Raw genomic sequence first — 18,645 nt, 5'->3', positions numbered from 1 at the left:
CGGGCGCGGCGCGGCGGGCACTGTGCGGCGGCGAGCTGGGCGCTGCCAGCCCCGACGGCGCCTGCCCCGACGGCCCCCGCACGCGGAGGTGCTGCCCTGCACTACGCTGCGCTGCGCTGCGCTGCCCGCCCCGAGTGCCGCTGCGGAAGCCTGCCTGCACCCCCGGGCGCCTGAGGAGGGTGAGTGCAGCGGCCCCGCGGCGGCGCGCGGCGGCAGAGCCGGCGCGGCAGGGAGGGCTCCGGCCTGAGCTTTCCGCGGCGAGGTTAAGCGGACCCTCCTCGGGGAGCTGCGGGAGCGGGCGGCAGGGCCGCGCGGAGACCTTGGCGGCCTCTTCCGAGCCGCCAGGCTCCTGCCGAGCGGTGACAGCTCTGCAGCCGCGTGTCGCCTCGGGCTATTTCCTTCCTTTTCCACGCGGCAGACACGCTGTCGCGCTCAGCGAACTGCCCTGGGAAGCGGGAGCGGAGGACAGCTCCGCGGAGCCCCCGAGAAGAGGGGAAAGCGGCGGGGAGGGCAAGCTGGGAAATGAGCTGCGGAGCTCGCCGCGCCGCGGGGCTGGGTGCGCTTCCGACGGCGGCGGCGCGGGGGGCGGGTGGCCTGACGGCGCGGCGCCCGCGGGCCCCTCTCTTGCAGCGTCGGGGCTGAGACGCCATGTCCGAGGGCCGCGGCGCCGCCGAGTGGGAGATCGACGTGGAGAGCCTGGAGCTGGATGCAGCGGCGGGGTCTGGCGCGGTCCCGGCGGCGGCGGCGGCGGAGGAGGAGGAGGAGGAAGAGGCGGCGGCCGTCGAGGCCGGCGCGGCGGCGGCCCCGGCGCGGCGGGCGGCGGCGGAGCCGCGGAAGCTGAGCCGCACGCCCAAGTGCGCCCGGTGCCGCAACCACGGCCTCGTAGTGGAGCGGCAGCGGGTCATGGCCGCCCAGGTGGCCCTCCGACGGCAGCAGGCCACAGAGGTGAGGCGGCGGCGGCGGCGCCGCGGGGGCGGGCGCGGGGCGCCGAGGGCGGCAGCGCTGACGGCGCGGTCGCGCTTGCTGCCGGCAGGACAAGAAGGGGCTGTCGGGGAAGCCGCCGGGCGCCGAGCGCCGAGCCGTGTACCCGAGACACGCGCGGACGCCCAGCCTGCTGGCCAAGAGCATCCTGGAAGGTAAGGCCCGGCCATCGGGGCTGCGGGAAGTGTCCGTCGCGTTCCCTCCGACGTCGCGGGAAACGGCCGCGCCGGGCCGCGGCAGCGCCGTGCTGTTTGCCGGGCGCAGGGGTTCCTCAGAAACATCTTGACGTGAGCCCTCCGCTTTTTTTTTCTCCCCCTCTCCCCATTGGAACCGGTTTGGCAGAACGGGGTGCTGAGCGTCTGTTGTCCCGGGAAAAAAAAAATCCTCCAAATCCAAAGTAAAGTGAAAAAAAAAAAAAATCCTAGCAAAATGCTGGCAACTCTAAGCTGAAATTTGAGAGTTACTGTTACAAGTTAATGCTCTTTTTACATGGCTACCCACCAGCAGCAGGGCGGAAAAAATTATTCTGTTATTTTTATTTGGAAATTAATGTAGTACATCTGATTCCTTTTTTTTTTTTTTTTTTAAACTGAACATCTAACAGAGCAGCCCAGTGTACTCTATTATCAATATTAAAATGTAGTAAGGTAGGCTACTGGAATCTTTTCTTTCTCTGCTGAAAATGGTAAGTGTAGGAGACCGACGTTTTTATTATCTGCATTTTTGTGAGGGAGCAGATTCTTATTTTCCGCTCCAATTGTGCCCAAATTTATTCCTAAGGCTGCTTAAGCTACTCTACAAGTTTGGAAATCAGAAAGTAAAGCATTACAATTTTCAGATCTGGTTTTATTTTTCAGAAGAAAAAGTTCTTCTCTTTGCAAGTGCAATTGCATTTGAGATTTTATCCTGTTAGAAACCTTTTTTTTCTGYTGTGGTTCACTCTCTTAAAAAATCTCATCTGTATTCTTTCCTCTAAGTTTCTTATTCTTTTCTCCTAGCTCTCCTTGGAATTTCTACTATCTCTAAAAATGTGCACACAATGATACATCGGTAGAAAATAGAAAAGCATCAGCCATAGGTATAGATACCTTCCCTGGCAATGGGGAAACCCGTGTGAGATGAATGGAAGTAAAACAGGCAAAACTCTATTGCCCTTACGCGAGCACATAGTTCCACTAATTCGATAGGATTACTAGACCAAACAGGATTAAACACTATTAGCTACATTAAATGGACCTACTTAGACAGATCCCCTCAGTAAATATACTGGACTTTTAGGCTGTACTTAAGTTTTCTTTTAGTTCAGAAGAAATGGAATATTTGAGTACTTTCCTTGTTCGTTAAAAATACACAGTCATCTTCAGCTGCATGATGCAATACCACTCATAAAGCATAGCAGGATTTTGCCTCCCTCCACCCCCATCTGCAGTTTTAGAATTGCCATTTTCAGTGATAAAAAATAGCTCTGGAGGAAACTGTATGTGTCAGAGGAGCAGGGCTTGCTTGTCTGTGTTGAAGAGCTGTGCTGAGTGTGCCTGACTGCGCTCGGAGCTAAGCCTCTGYGGCACACTGATGTCTTTATGTCTGCAGGAGCTGGTGGCATCCAGAGTCGGTGGCGAGCGCTCATTGTGTGGCAGGACAAAGACAGACGTAAGGATTTGCATGGCTTCATTCCTATCTCCTTTGTTGTTTTAGGTTACCGTCCCATCCCAACAGACCCTTACCTAGGAGGGAGTTCAGCCTTGCCACCCCCTGTAAGTGACAGGATGAGAAAGAGACGGGCTTTTGCTGATAAAGAGTTGGAGAACATTATGCTAGAAAGAGAGTACAAAGAAAGAGAGATGATGGAAGCTACACAAGCAGCTGCCCTTTTTCTTCCTAACCACATGGTGCATGGACCTGAATACAGCTCGTATAAAACAGCCTTCAACGCTGCTCGAGTCGATGCTCCCAACAAGGAGTTTTGCAACTTTTTACCAACATGCCTTGATCTAACCATGCAGTATTCAGGATCTGGTAACATGGAACTAATTTCTTCAAATGTCAGTGTAGCGACTACCTACAGGCAGTATCCCCTGTCTTCCAGGTTCTTAGTGTGGCCAAAAGGTGGCCCCATTAGCGATGCTCTCCTCTACCAGCAATGCCTCTTGAATGCTACTGCTGTCCAGGCTCTCAAACCTGGGGCAGGGTGGGATGCCAAGGTCTCACAAAGTCAGGACTGTCCTAGCACTGAGCAAGACATTGTGTCTCCAAAATTGGAAAATTCTCTTGTTTTGACCCACACTCGAGACATTCAGCAGTCATGTAATGAGATTACGTGCCTTCCTCAGGAAGCTCGAGAGAGGTCAGCTTTCTCTCCTCCAAAAAGGACTTTCTCTCAGATTTCTGATAAGGATCCTCTGGCTCCTCAAGAACAGATCTTAAGCAAGATCAGCAAAGAAAGCACCAAGCCTCCTCCACCACTCAAATATAATCCATTCCAGTCACTGTTCCAGCAAACATTTGCTGACAAATCTGGAGCAGAGTTGCAAACAGCATTTGTCAAAGAGACTTTTGAAGAAGCTTCTAAGAAATATAGAGAGTGCTCCTCTAAAGAGAACCCAAAGTACAAATTTACAATAGACAAATATGCAAAAGACTTCTTTGGGACCAAACAGGCCACAACAAAACTTTCAACAAATGAGCCACTGTCATTTTCAGTTGAATCCATCCTTAAACGACCTTCTTCTACAGCTGCTAATGTCTCTCAATAAATACTGTCAGTGTAAAGAATTTGAATACTTTGCTTTCTGCAAAATTGCTACTGTCTGTCTTTTTCCTTAAAAGACCTGTATAGGGGAGTTTCTGATGTAAATGGTGTTTCTTCCTTTTTCTTTAAATGATGTACATAAATATGCATGTTTTCTCCTCTGAAAGAAATAAATTTTTAATTTTTAAAAAATGAAACTGCATGTACTGTGAAATGTTGTTCTTTAGGCAGCACTTCAAATCGTACAATAAAATGAGATTACCTACAAGAATACACATTCTTTACTATGCCGTAATATCTCCTGATCTGTTCTGATGCTAGTCAACTAGAAAACAAAAACTAAATACTCTAGTGTCTCACAGACAAATTATGCCCTATTTGCAAAACATACATTTTGTTTTATGTGCTCTTATCAATTTATTTATTAGCTATCTTGATGATGTAAGCAGTCTTCTCTGCTTTGTATCTCCAGTACAAAGAGGAGAGGTAGAGACCATTCATGTATGTGAGTGTGAATTTGCATTTTTTTAAGTTAATTTCATTGAGGTTTTGATCAGTTTCTAAATGCATTTCTTACTCTGAAGGAGGAGTGCATACAAGCACAAAAAGTCATTTATTCCACACCTCTCAATAAAATCTTCTGCCCCTGCAACAGACATGTTACTAGACTGGGTCTGAGGAGGATGGCTCTGGTTTTGGGCGTCAGGTTTGCTTTTTTATTCAGCTGACTTTGTGGTTTCCCTGGATTTTCATCCCCTAGAATATTTCCCTTCTGAAAACTTTTCACTGTTGACCAGCAGGAGTCTGAGCTGCTTTTTTTTGCTTCTACTGAAATGACTATTAAACTGTAAAAATGATGCACAGAATCCTCACTGCTAAAAAGAGGTTGAGGTATGCTCTATCTTTATTTCCTAACTCCGTGCCCTTTGTAGGGAGAGCAGAAAGAAAGGTAGGAAACTAGCAAAATTCACCAGCTCACATTATGACTGAGCTTGATACTTTCTTAATTCATGATTTTTATTTTTTTTCTTACATTTGGCTGTACATACATCTACTTGCTATTAGCCCTTTGGTTACCTTCCTTTCTTAATATTTTAATCCTATTTTTCATTGTTACTACTTTCAAAGGATAATTTCTGTCTGCTATTGGTGAGCAGAATGTACTATTTTCTTATTTTATCATACTTACGATACAGGCTGAATGACTATTTTGCTGTGAATAAATAAATCTCAGCCTGAGCCTCTAATTCTGAAAGTGTTTGGTGTTTTTTGGGGAGCAGTGCTGCTCAATAGCGCACTCTTTTTCATGGGTGGGATGACCATTTGTAACGGATGTTTTTCTGAGCCACTCTTATGATTTGATGTTATTGCTAGTCACTTTCAGTGTCAAAGCAACCCAGCCTGCATTTGCTTGAAACCCATTTTAATTCAGCAACATAAACTTTTCTGTTGTTAGCACTGGCTAAACATTCATGTTCCATAAGAATTCATTTTAAAAAAAAAAAAAAAAAAAAAGAAAAAAGAAAATATATTAAAAAAGAGAGCAAAAATGGCAAAACTGTATTTCAAATAACAGCCAAATGCTTTTCCTCTTTTCAAACTCTGTCCTCTATTTAGTTGCCATTAGAGGGAGTTTTAACCTACTTGGACTGAATCTGCTTGTTAATCAATTTAGCAGTCAGACTAAACTAAGTTTTTACCCAAGGTAAATGGAGTAAAATTCTTCCCATTTCATATTTGTTTGCTTTCACCACAGCTCCCTTCTTTGGCTGAGCTGAACATAAAATACGAACAAAGGATTTTAATTTAAGCAATGTTTCCTTTGTTATTAGAAATATGATTTGTTTTGTTTTTCAAACTGACAGCATAAACTAGGATGACAGATGAAAGGGAGYCTATGTAGTAAACCAATATTGAATGCTGGAATTAATCCCACATAAATATTTTTTTGCCTGACAATGCGTGCATCTAACTGTGCTCAATTTCACCTCTGAAATATTTTCACAGGAAGCCATTTGTTTTTATTTATCACACACACACACTCACACGCACGCTCACAGACACAGACACACACACAGACACACACACACATACACACACACACAAAGACCAGGAAACCAAACGCCTCCTGAACAGCAGTACTTGACTTTTTAAAAAATGGTTGAACTGCATTTCAAACTCTGAAGAAACAGCAAATACCTGTATATATATGTATATATATATATATATATATATGTATTTGTATGTATACATGTGTGTGTATATACATATATATATACACACACACATTCCAGATGATTTTATTCCAACCACAGTCAACAGAAGGGGAGTGACATTTCTATTACTACTTGAAAAAATGTGACCCTTGAGAAGAAACTTGAACAAATTCTGTTTGCTTCATTTAACAAATTAGTCTCACAGGAGTCAGCATTTGGCCACACTGTCTTGCCATTGCTTGCTCATTTCTTGCTTCGGTTCCATCAATTATTTCTCCCCATACTTAGTTTCCTTTCATTTCATAAACAGCAGACTCTCCTCGAACTGTGAAAAACTTCTCATACGGCTTGAAAGCTTGTTGCTCCCAGATTTATTTTCCTTTTCTGTGTTAAAAACTCATATAAAGTCTGCTCAAGGGGGCAGGATGCAGATGCGTGACATGCAGGTTTTCTTGCACACCTCCACGGCAGATGTCCACCGCTTTTCGGCCAGGTGCCTCCTGAGCGGAGGCAGCAACTTGTCCGTTGCATGCCAGCGCAGCACAACAAACTCTCAGAGACGGCATCGCTCTTCCTCTGGTGGCCAAAAGCATGAGGTGGTTCTTGGCCTGCAGGAGATACTGGTTAGCACTTTGAGAGCGACTCCCTGTTTCGTACCCGCTCCCTGGAAACCAGCCAGCTGTTAAAACTTCCTCTGCTCCCTGCTTCTTGAATACACATTCTGCAGCATTTTTTTAACTGCGTGGATGCTGGAGGTTGCTGCCTCTGAGCAGCAGATGCGCATTTGTGCAGTGCTGATTGATGTCCGGCTGTGTTTCTTTCCAGATCCTGGTCTGGTCTCACCTTTTCTTCTTTGAGTGTGCAACATGCTTCATGGGAAGCTCAGCTTTCAGGGCAGGATGGTGGGTCAAGAACTGCGGAGCAGAAAGCAGTGGTGCAAAAGGCATACAAAGAACAATCATTCATTTCTGTCTCAAAAGTATCAGGATTTAGGGAGGATTTTTTTTTTGGGGGGGGAGGGCTGCTTCCTGCTGGATGGTGAGAAGCATCCCTAGTGGGAACATGTAAGTTGCTGGCTTTATCTCAGTGCAGACTTCCAGGAGGTCACTGGGCCAGTGCCTCTGGCTTGCCACAAAGCTTATGGCAAAACCGGCATTTTTCTCTGATGCTTGTGAACCAGCATGACCAGCCACCTGGCTGAGGTCAGTGCAGAACATTCAGTGAGATGGCTGAATAGTTGGACACAAGTCGTTCAGCTGATCTCAAGAGGAAAAGCCTGTGAAGTCAGCATTTGAACGCATTTGTGTTTTGGCCTGAGAACAAGATTCAGTCTTATGCCATCTGCCTGTCCTTTTGCTGTGACAAATACCTCTCTGAATTTTGCAGTCTGAGCTCCTCATCTCATTGGGATCATAAAAGCAAACATCACTTTTTGGCCAGCTGTGAAGGCACAGGTCCCTGTGGCTGAACAATAGACAGCTCTCAATTGCTGTTGTTTTGGAATTAGTTACAGAATTTGACACTCTCTCCATCTCTTTATTAAAGGGAGGGAGGTATGTTCCCATTTTGATCTGGCAATTTGTTTGCACAGTCAAGCCTTTCAGTTCCTGTACCCAACGCTTTYTGTTCAACTGACCTTGATGTGAAAGTTGGCACTACGAGCCCTCATGTATCACCACGTTCCTTCATGAATTTTTGCCAGCTAAGCAGCATAAAGTACACATAACGCCTCTCTTGACTCACAGATAGTAGTGACCAGTTACTTTCTGTTTGCTTGCATGGAAACCGAGACAAACTGACTTATGCAAGATGGGGTGATGGAAAGCATGTGTGGGCAGGTGAAAAACAGTGGTGGGAATATCAGTGTGATGGGGGGGGGGAGGAGGGAGGAGGACCAGGAACCAGGCAGCCTTTAATGGGAGGAAGCATCCAGCTTCATAAATGGTGAAAACATGTGAACCAGAAAAAAGTAAAATCMTTCAACATTGCCGATTTCCACCTCCACTGCCCCTTCCCCATTTGTTTTTAATGAACAAGCTATCACATGTATAACACATACGTATATAATTTTGCTGTTGAGGAACAGATTAGAAATCAGGTTTGTGAGCTGCAGCTGTTCTCCTTGTTGTCATTTGGAGTAGGTGGCCCAGTGCCAGGGAGCTCTGCTGTTATTCTGGCACTTTGGCTATGGTATGGAATGTTGGGCTGCTCCATGGGCAGTGCCTGAGGGCAGGAGTCCACTCCTTGACTGGGGCTCAGCTCTCCAAACTGCATGCACGTAAGGGCTTTCGGGTCTATGGAATGAAAATTCACAAGCTAACTGGTCTGTTATCCCAGACACAGTGCTGTGTCTAATTTTTGCTAGAAAATAAGAACTTCTGCAGTGACCAGCAGAAAAGAAAGGAATGATTCTTCATATTCGGTTATGCTGACTTTCTCCTCTCTTCTCAGTTTTTGTAGAAACTAACCACAGCTGAAATCCACCCAAGCAAAAAACTCTAACTGCCCAGGCAAGCCTACAAGTATATACACAAACTGATCAGGTAGCATCAGAGCCTGCTGAGATACATACATATTTGTACAAGATGGAGTCATCAAATCATTTAAACACAGATGAAAAGGTTTTAGGAATATAAGATTTGATGTTGCAGTCTCAATGTCTGGCTGCCAGCTTATGTATATACCTCAATGTACTTTGCCAAATCGAGACCTCAAAGAGTGGCTATATTTTTCACTCATTTTTTAGCAACCCAGTTGGGTGGGAAGCAGATAGGTTGAACTAGTATCATATGTAGTACATCGTGTCTATCTCTGTGTATCTAGAACCAACAGTAGCATCCACTGCATCCAGACTGCTTTTCCCTCCATCCATTTTATTTTTACACGGTCTCATGCATTGAGTTGACTGTAGCCAGTCTCTGTTGTTCTGACTCAGTCAGACAACACAGAGCTCCTCTACCCTCAGCAACAGTTTGCCTCAAGGTTTTCCAAAGCATGTCAGGGTTTGGTCCTCTGCAGGAAAGATGCTGCAAGTTGTCTTAGAGTCACAGATTTGGAAGGGACAAGTATGAATACGGACATTAAAACGGTATATTAGAAGAATGTTTGTGTAGGAAAAATGATTCCTTTCAGGCAGTTTTAGACTTGTAGTGTTGCAGGTTGGAGATGTTGAATACACAGGAGCATCTTGTGGAAAACTGTATTCTCTTCAATCTTTCATTTAATACAGAAACCTTATTTAAACTATCAGAAGCCATTTAAACTGTTACCATCTGAATTATCCTAAACTTGCAGAGGCAGTACTGCTTCCCCTATTATATCATCAAAGGCATTCACTGACTGAAATTTCATACTTTAGAGTAGAATGACAGAGCCACTGAGGCTGGCAGACATCTCTGGACATCGTCTGGTTCAGCCTCCAGTGGAGGAAAGGTCAGCTACAGCAGGTTGCCCGTGGCTGTGTCCAGGTAGGGTCTGAACATCTCCAAGGATGAGGATACCACAACCTCCCTGGGCAACCTGTTCCRGGGTTTAGCCACTCTCACAGCAAAGAAGATTTTTCTTACTGTTTTTGTGGATTTTTCTGTATTTCAGCTTGTGCCCATTGCCTCTACTCCTGTCACTGGGGACCACTAAGGAAAGTCTGTGTCTGTCTTCTCCAGTCTTCCTCATCAGGTATTTATTCATGCTGATAAGGTCCTTCCTGAGCCTTTTGTTCTCCAGGCTGAAAACTCTCAGCTCTTCTCCTTGTCTGTTACATGCTCCAGCCCCTTCATCACCTTTGTGGCTGCTCACTGCACTCATTCCAGTATGCCCTATCTGTCTCTTACAGGGGAGCCCAGCACTGGACCCATTCCTCTAGATATGTGTTACTACTGTTGAGTGGAGGGGAAGGATCATCTCCCACCACATGTTGGCCTTGATCTGCCTAATACAGCCCAGCACACCTCTGACCTCCTTTGCTGCAAGAGCACACTGCTGGCTCATAGTCAACTAGTTGTTCACCAAGACTCTGCCCYGCTCCCCACCCCCTGCCTAGACTTAAAACAAGTCATGCAGGACTTGTATTTTGCAACACTGCTGTCAGCTCCTCCCTATTATATCATTGCATACTAGCTTCATGATAGAGTAAGCACAAAAGGAGCTGACTTTCTGTGACTTTAGTACCTCAAGATCTGAAAAGCAAAGAGAAAATAAGTAATTGTGAAATTCTGAGAGCATAACAGCAACCACACTGCAAACCTAATTTACTTTGAGATTAAAGTGATACTCAAACTTCTCATTCCAGGCTCAAGATGAAGTAGTTGTGTAGACCACAACTAAAAAGTTTTATGCCAGGAAGGGCTGAGTTTCTTCAGCTGCAAACATAATTTCCATTTTGTCATTCACTATGCCTTCCCATAGCATGATCTGTCTTTGCCCTTTCACAAATGGACTGACAAAACAGGAGTCTCATTATTATAGATTAAAATGATTTCAGTTCTGACTCTAGCAAATGGATCTTGGATTTGAGTTCAGGCATAAAGGTCTTCACATTGAAATAGCTTTGTCACTGATCCTCCACGAGTATTTGACTTGGAGGGAGCTGGTAGCTGGGTCACTCTGAGAGATGGAAACTATCACAGTATGGCCTCAGAGCGCAGAGAAAGACAAGATCCAAACTTGCAGTGAGTGGTCTRTCTCGTGACTCCATCAGCCTCTTGCCTTCTCTGTCGTGGCTGTTGTGAAGCCAGGGAGTGATGGGAGGCACCCTACAGAGCTCAGCACCCAAAACCTTCCTACTGCATCTGCCCACAGCGGAGTCGGGAACCATGACCTAGGCACCCGTGTAGCCCCGATGGGAGAGCCAGCTGTTCTCATGCTGGCTTGCCCAGGGGCCAGTCTTGGAGCATCCTGCTAGAGTTTTATCTGACAGAAAGCTTTAGCTTTTTCAGACAGTGGAGTATTCCGTGCTGACTGGGTGCAAAATTGCTTAATTACCAAGCTGTTGTATTCTGTCTGAGTGGGAATTCTGGGTTAACAGCTTGCAGAGGTAGGTATAAGGGTGCTAGATATGGAGGTTTTAAATAGAAGTTGTATGATGTAAAGAAGCGAGAGGAAAAAAGGTTTTCCGACAAAACTCTTTTCTTCATTCCACTAGATTCCTTGCTTAGAATCAGAGGAGAGTGACTCAATCATTTTGAACTAAGAGTCACTGAGAGCAAGCCCCTGAGACCATGAGCATTATTTGTAATAATTTAACCTCAAAGCAACAACAGTGTAAATAACCATAAAGAGGTTTACATCTAATAGAGGAGGATATGAGCAAGAGGTTATGCTGAGTGCATGATCTTCTGTAATTTATGGCAACCAGTAATAAGTCCAGGCTTACAGCAAGGAAAGGATACACATGTTAACAAGAGGGTCTCTGTAGCAATTTCTTGATTTGGCTTCTGTCATTAGCCCCAGACAGCGGGTTCAGTGTTGTCTTGTTTGTGGAGGTAGGATGGGCAAGTCAGTAAGCAGTAACAGCTTATCGTTGCATTCTCCCTCTTCTTATCACCTGCTACATGACAACTCACACTTTACTTCTCATAGTACCAGAGCACACACTTGGTGGATGCTGGGCTTTGGTATTGCAGGAGGTAGACTTAAAGCCCTTCCTTCCTCAAGTAGCAGAGCTCACTGCACTTGCTTAGTTGGCTTTGCTTTAGCTTTTCCTGGGGACTTTGACACCTGCAAATGCAAATCAAGCCCCTCTGCTAACGGCTTCTTTCTTGAAGTCCAATGGAGGGATGTGTTGGATGCTCTTGGTCTGATAAATGTTGGTCCCCTTCTGCTACTTCTCTCCTGAGGCAGGCACATACATACAATCTGTCCCCTCTCTCCAACTGTCTGTATCTGTGAAACTTATAAGATCTGACATCTTTGAGACTGCTGTTCTCTGAAGTGGTTCAAAAGCGGGGGAGAATAAGGGAGACGTACAATCTTAGCACGGGGAATCGAGTTACAGGCAACCGCTTGTCCTTTTATAGTTCCCGGTCGCCCTTCCCACACAGTTGATCCTATGTACGATCCTATGATCGTACACAGTTGATCCTAGTTGATCCTATGTACGATCCTAAGCTTCTTGCCTTCCTGTCACACATCATATCCTCCTCTGTTTGGCTAAGACTACCAGTGACTTCTGTGGCACAAACACTGAGGTTTACCCATAGTAGCTGTCACGTACTGGAGCTACCTATTGTGCTCAGGAGTGGGTTCTTCTGCTGCAAAACAGCCTACCCCACAAAGGCTTTCTACAAAGTAACCAGCTCAGCATGCTTGTGTGGAAGCCACAAAATAAACAAGGAATAATGATATATCTCCCACAGCTGGGAAATGCCACATGTGGATGAGGATAATCTGTTCATTAGGTTCTGAACACAAAGTCCCACTAGAGAGTATCATAAATCCTTGCAATGTTCCTGAATGCTGGATTTTTCATTTGGGCCTATGAAGGAGCTGAAAGATGTGTGAAATGAAAATCACATGTACACCAAAACAGCTCCATAGCACTAGAAGTTGGTAACATCTGCAAGTGAGCAGGCAAAACTGACACATAAAGATGTGCTCTGAGCCAATTTACAGCAAAGGGTAAAGATCACACTGTATCTGAGTCAAAACAGGGCAGGCGCTGCTCCCTAGTGACTGCACATCCGAAGAGTCTCTTGTGTACTGATTACACCAGAAAATGTATGGAATACATTACAATTATGAATGTTCCTCTGGCATGTTATTTCAGAAAAGATCATGAGAGTAGTATGAAATATAGGGCTCAATCTTTCAACCTACAGTCATAACTGGCCCAATTTCCATTGCTGTCAAAGATGAAGCAGAGACATTTATCTCAGCGCAACCACTTGTTAGAAAAGGGAAGTGTTTTGACAGAATGAAGATTTTCAGCAAAAGTAGTTTCAAGCTTTGCTGAAAGTTTCCACTTTCTGGCACTTGTCTGAGATAACAGCTGAATCCAGCAGGCAGGTCTCTTATCTTCAAGCTTTCATGACAATATTTTGCTCAAGAATTTTCAAAATGTAGCCCAAATCTTTAAAAAAGTAAAAAGACTAACCATGTCCTGTGGCTGGTATTTTATTATGTGGATGACCTCATTCAGTATGTTTCAGGAATGTTTCATCCTTGTTAATGTTTTGAATTGAGGAAACGCATGCTTATGTTAAGCAAATATACCGTAATGTTCAGAAGATTGATATCATGAAGCAGAAAGCTGAGGTAGACATTTGGTCTTAGAGCAGAGGGAAAATGAAGGTCTTTGGCTGTGCCATATTAGCATATTTATTACTAATAAAAGTCTGTGACAAGAAGAAATAGGAAGTAATGGTGCTGGCATTTGGGCAAAAAAAAAAAAAAAAAAAGGCACGAGGCCTCCTGTGTTCAGCATATCCCAGGTGATTATGCCTACATATGACAGCAAGTCAATTAACCATCCTTAGAAGTTCATCAACATCAAGACTACAAATCCTCTTTCTACCTAATAGTGTTCTGTATTTTAGAAGATCAAATACAATGAATTGAAGATCTAAAAACAATTATCACTTTCAGCACTGCTTGGTAGCCTCCTGTCTCAGTGGGTAGATCAGTGACTGATTGGACTGAAATGGAGTAAATACAGGCCATCTGCTCCTAAGGAAGGGGCACAGCAGTTCTGAAGGAGTTGGTGATGGACTCCACTTCCCTGTGACAACTGAAGGGAATTCAGATTTGTGGAGTAGAGTCACGGAGAGCATCCAGTGTGGTAACATAGCCAGTCCCACAGAAGCAACAGGAGCATCTGGATGCTGTTTTATTTATTTTTCAAGAGTACATTTGCCCAGGAGAAAGGTCTCTGAAAGCCACACAGCATCTGAAGCAGCTGGTGAGCTATTGCTGGATATCCCGGATCTGGGCTGATTGCATAAAAGTCAGCTTAGATGGGGTCTAAAAGGGATGGCTGCTGTAAGTTGGTCCAGTTTCACTGACCGCAGGAGGGCAGCACACTGTGCAGGTAGGGTCAGGGTTTGTGCCTGCACTTCAGGAAGCTCTGCCGTGTGTGTGGGAAGGACCAGTCCTTTGGCCATACACCACACGGAGTTTAGGAAAAAGGGCAAGGTCTTCTAAAAGGTCAATAGTGCTGCATGGAGGCCTGCTGTGGTCTGGTTCTTGAACGTGCTGCAGACTTGCTCCCTGACCCAGGGGCTCACTCCAGCTCTCACCAAGCCACTGGCTCATCAGTGGGTCAGACGAGTGCTTAGTCTGGTCTAAGCAATCTGTCCGAGGTCACACCTAAGGCAGAGCCAAATCCAGAAGCCAGAGACATTTCAAGTCTCATCTCTAACAACTAACCCACATTCTCTGTGGTAATGTAACCTTAACCAAATATAATAAAAACAAACCTTTGCATGCTGTAATCGCTAGACATATGCCCTCTCAAATGAGACATGTACATGAAAAGAAAGAAGGACAAGCCAAGGATAAGAAAGGAGCTGTGTAAAATTGCTTTAGCATGTGGCTGCTAACACCAAAATCCTCAACATTTATTGCATGATGTTTGGTAATGTAGTTTGGCCTTCAGATGCTTTGCAGAGCTAACAGGACAAGCAGGCCCCTGGTAAGAAGTCTGGCTTGGAGTTGACAGAAACATGCTGCAAAATGTGCAGTGCTCAGTTATATTTCTTCAAGACTCTGCCTTAGGAGCAGCAAGCTGAATGATGAACCCAGACTGAACTTTGACTGAAGTGTTTACTTTAGTGTAATCAAATGACTGTAATAATAATAATAAAAAGTCTCTGTCATTGCAATATCTTTGTAACAAAAGCTAGATAGATACTTTAAAGACTTCTTCGGAAGGACTTCTTTATAATTTACACCCCATAGCTGAAATACAGATTCTGATGCACTAGTACCATACATCTGCTCTCCTGACTTTTTAACCATAGAGTGCTAGTTTATTGCTGAGCTTAAGGATAAAAGAAGCAAGAAATGAACGTAAAAAAAAAGAAGTTTCCTCTCTGCTAAGTACATTCAGATGTCAACCTCCAAAAGCCCTATACAATGTTTCATTCCTAGATTATTCTACTGTTCTGGTTATGAGGCAATGTTGTTATCAAACAGGTTTAATCACAGAGGGACTTGTTCCTGGACTTGTTACAGGATGGGGAAAAGTTATTTGCAGATACTCTCTGTAAAGTAAATTAAAAATAACTCCAGTATGTTATTGTCAAGCATCGAAATCTCCAAAAGAACAGATTTGCAAGGCAAGTGCTCTTGATTGTGCCGTCAGCCCTAATTTGGCTTAAAGTTTTCAGTGGTAGCAAGACTGGGGACAGGAAGTTCAACAGTGATTCACATTACGCATGAACATCCACCTGCTCCAAAGAAATGCTGTTATGATCAGCTGCTGTTTAAAAGGCGACTAGAGCTGGTTACAGGACAGCTTCTCCTACTTGTGCCATCTTCCAGACTGAAAGAGAGAAAATCTTTCAAGAGTTCACAGGAAAACAAATTGCAATTCAACGTCCAGCTATGGCAAGGGTGTCCTTTCTGGCAGGACCTGAGGAGCTCTCACCGTCTGCTTTCCCACCCAGAACGTGCAGGAACATGACATTTATCAGCTCTTGCAACTGAGGCCCACCATGCAGTAGCACAGGAGTGGTACTGCTCTCCTGTTAGGCAATGCTTCACCGAGTTAACCTGCCTGAAATGTTTTTTAAACAAAATGGCACATTTCAGCCAGATTCCAGCTAAATCCAATCTTCCTCTACCAGTTTCAGAGTCAGCTATGATTTTTATGGCTTTTGTATTTTTATAACCCCTTGCTCTTGCTTGTGAATCTGCAGGTATCCTGGGAACATGGCATTTAGGTTCTGTTATTGGGACCCTTCTCAACAGAAGCCTTATGGTCCTACATAACCCTCAGTATGAGTCCAGGGCTGGTGTGTAGTGGCCTAAATTTAAATCTAAAAAGCTTAAATATTGCTTTGAGGGCTGCTTACTAGTATATAGAGCATCTTATTTCTGCTTTATCGTCACTGGTTACTTTCCACATAGAAAAGAATAGCTGTAGATCCTGCAAGTCTTCTGACCAAACACAAAGCAATGCCTCTTCCCTAGCACGATTGTCAGGTTTTATTCCCAGTTTAGAGCAAAGATCTCAGAGAAACAATCTTCTACAGTTCAAAAATATTTGTGTCAGGATGCAAGTCAACTGATTTTCCTCTGTGCTTTACCTTTCCTTCTATTTTCCTGGAAGCTGTTTTCCTGAAGTCTCCTAAACTGTAAWCTGTGTGTCTGGTGGACCAATCCCTCTTCATTGCTCCATTTTCTACAGCTGTGGTAGCACCAACAGCGAGGAACAAGCTGCGAGGCCTGTCTTTATTATAGCACTACACTGAGAAGCAGGTTAGTTGCTCAAAGCCCAGTAACAAGTCAAGTGCTGGGTAGGACTAGACGCTTGTCTTCTTGCTACTCTTGTCTTCTGCTCTGAATGGCCCTGCAGGGCTATTTACTGTGCCATCCCTTCCTGGAGGAGCGACAGCGAAGTGTTTAGAAGTGCTTTCAGAAAGCTGCATGCACAAGTTGGACATAAAGGGTGCTCTCGTGCTTTCCCCTGTAAGGTAGCTAGCTGAGAGCAAGTAGGAAATACTCTTTCTAAAGAGTTTATAGAGGCATGAATGGAGCGGCTGTGGCAGGAAGTTTACTTTTGTATGGCTGTATGCACAAGTTATTAGGTTGTAGGCTGCGATTAGTTGTTTCATGTCTCCTGTGGTACATGTAAACTCTGCCCTAAGGGTGGCACAGCACAGGACCAGATAGCCTCATGAAGGGGAAGTCAAATGGATCTGAAATGTGACTGCAAGCCTTTCAGCTAAGCTGAAGGGATAACACAGTTAAGGAGAGCATCCTTGCTACTGCCACCCTGAGCAATCAGCAACAAGCTAAGCATTAGCACTGACATATAAGCCATAATCATTTGGCTTGTAGTTAGCACCTGTGGATATGGCTCTGGCAGCTAATAAATCACTGCAGTGCAGATGAGTGCTGAACTTTACTTGGCTCTGCAGGTACTAGGCACCAGAGCAGGATCTGTATTTCAATTTCCTGCTGCTCCTGATGCCCACACTGCTTTGACTCACACATGAGAGAAATGCCAAACAGGCACAGAGACTGGATGTGTAGAAATGATCTCTCTGATGCAAACTGGCACCTTCTGTGCTTTCCCTTAAAGCAGCAGAAGGTCTTCTCTGGGCATAAGACTAATGTTGCTGGCTGGTGCTAAGGAGAAGGAGACATCCACAGTGCCGCCTCCTCCCTGGCAGATTTGAGATGTTTCATATGGTGCATGAGGCATTGCTAAATTGCTCCAGCTGAGCACATGCTCCCTCCCCTAGTCAGCATATGCCTCATACACGGGGAATATCCAGATTGTACCCTGAGGTTTCTGATGGAGATTGTACCTGGTCCAGTCCCTGAGTTGTATTCACACCCAGGATAGCAGCTGGCTTTCTGTCATGACAGCTCCAGTGTAGGTGCACACCCTCACCATATTGGCTGCTTGCTCACATCCTGAGCTCTGCTAGTCCCCTCTGCTTATTTTGTGCACCAAACACCTTTGCTGTGGATAAACTACCTCTGTTCTCAACTGGGGGCTGCACAGCTGCAGAAGGTGCTCATCAACATCTACCTATGTCTTAATTACAGCCTGCAACCCTAATCTTCTCCCTAGCCAAGTCCTTTTTTTTCCCCCAAGAGGACATTTGCTCACTCATAGACTGCTCCTATCTCCTCGCAGCTTGACAGAGTTGCATGGCTAAGGACACCTTTCTGTTTTCATCTTATGGGGAGCAATTTTGCTCAGCTGAGCAGCAGCTGAGCATTAAGTCCATTCAAAGACCCATTTTACCTTCTGACACACAAATTTTTCTATATGATAGTATTGCTGTGGTTCAGGTTTAATCACTTATGTCTTTCATAACTGAGACTATAGAGGTTGTGGTCATCATAGCAGCACCTTACTATAAGGTCTTTATGCTAGATATGGGTCTGGCCTCCCATACATCACAAGTAATCTAACTTTAGTAAACAGAGAGTTTCCATATGGATGGTCATGAGGACATGCGGGTGTGTGGAGGGAGGCATGATTGCTGGCTGGCAGTGCTAACCTTGCATCTGTTCTGTGGGCTCACACAGAGGGATTTCGTCCTTAGCGTATCTGGCTCCCCTTCTGTACCAGTGGATCAGGCTCTGGGCTGACTGGTCTGCAAACAGACTCATTCCCAGCCTGGTGGCATTCACAAGGCTCCTTAAAACCCATGTTTTATTCAAGGGCACAGTTATTACATGCTTATAGCCGGCTTCCAACCCACAGCTCCTTCCCTGCAGTGTTATGCTCTCATGCTGATTAACATCACAGTCCGGTTTTTTGTTGTCGTAGTAAAGCTCAGATTTGTAAGTAAACAGACTACTTCTCTCTGCTGGTAAATAAKAACTGAAAGTACAGCTATCAGGATCTTATGATGATCTCTGTCCAGGTCTTAAAATGTAACTATATCACTATTTTGAAGAATGCTGCCATAATGCTTGAGATGCTCTAATTAGGCAGCAGGGAAAATGAATGTGTAAGATAAATATTAATCAACTGCAAACAAAGTCATCTGTTTTTGTCTGCATAAAAGTGAACACTGA

The 18,645-nt window shown here is 44.8% G+C and overlaps 1 protein-coding gene across 1 annotated transcript; it reads left to right on the top strand.

Moving 5' to 3' along the window:
- Positions 1 to 637: 637 nt before the first annotated feature.
- Positions 638 to 3,833, top strand: LOC146588393 (doublesex- and mab-3-related transcription factor 2-like). Its single transcript, XM_085318080.1, has 3 exons — positions 638 to 945; positions 1,034 to 1,136; positions 2,677 to 3,833. The coding sequence occupies exons 1-3, from the start codon at positions 649 to 651 to the stop codon at positions 3,732 to 3,734; spliced, it is 1,458 nt and encodes a 485-aa protein (XP_085174206.1). The 5' UTR covers positions 638 to 648; the 3' UTR covers positions 3,735 to 3,833.
- The last annotated feature ends 14,812 nt before the right edge of the window (positions 3,834 to 18,645 follow it).

Source organism: Rhea americana, unplaced genomic scaffold (assembly GCF_003343005.1).
Source record: "Rhea americana isolate MKP2758 unplaced genomic scaffold, rheAme1 scaffold_517, whole genome shotgun sequence".
Classification (NCBI taxonomy): Eukaryota; Metazoa; Chordata; class Aves; order Rheiformes; family Rheidae; genus Rhea; species Rhea americana.
Note: the sequence above shows the minus strand (reverse complement) of the source record. Positions and strands in the feature narration are given on the sequence as shown.

Coding starts and splice junctions, on each gene's coding strand:
- LOC146588393 (XM_085318080.1), top strand. CDS start 649: ATGTCCGAGGGCCGCGGCGCCGCCGAGTGGGAGATCGACGTGGAGAGC. Junction 946..1,033: donor GACGGCAGCAGGCCACAGAG/GTGAGGCGGCGG, acceptor TGCTGCCGGCAG/GACAAGAAGGGGCTGTCGGG. Junction 1,137..2,676: donor GGCCAAGAGCATCCTGGAAG/GTAAGGCCCGGC, acceptor TTGTTGTTTTAG/GTTACCGTCCCATCCCAACA.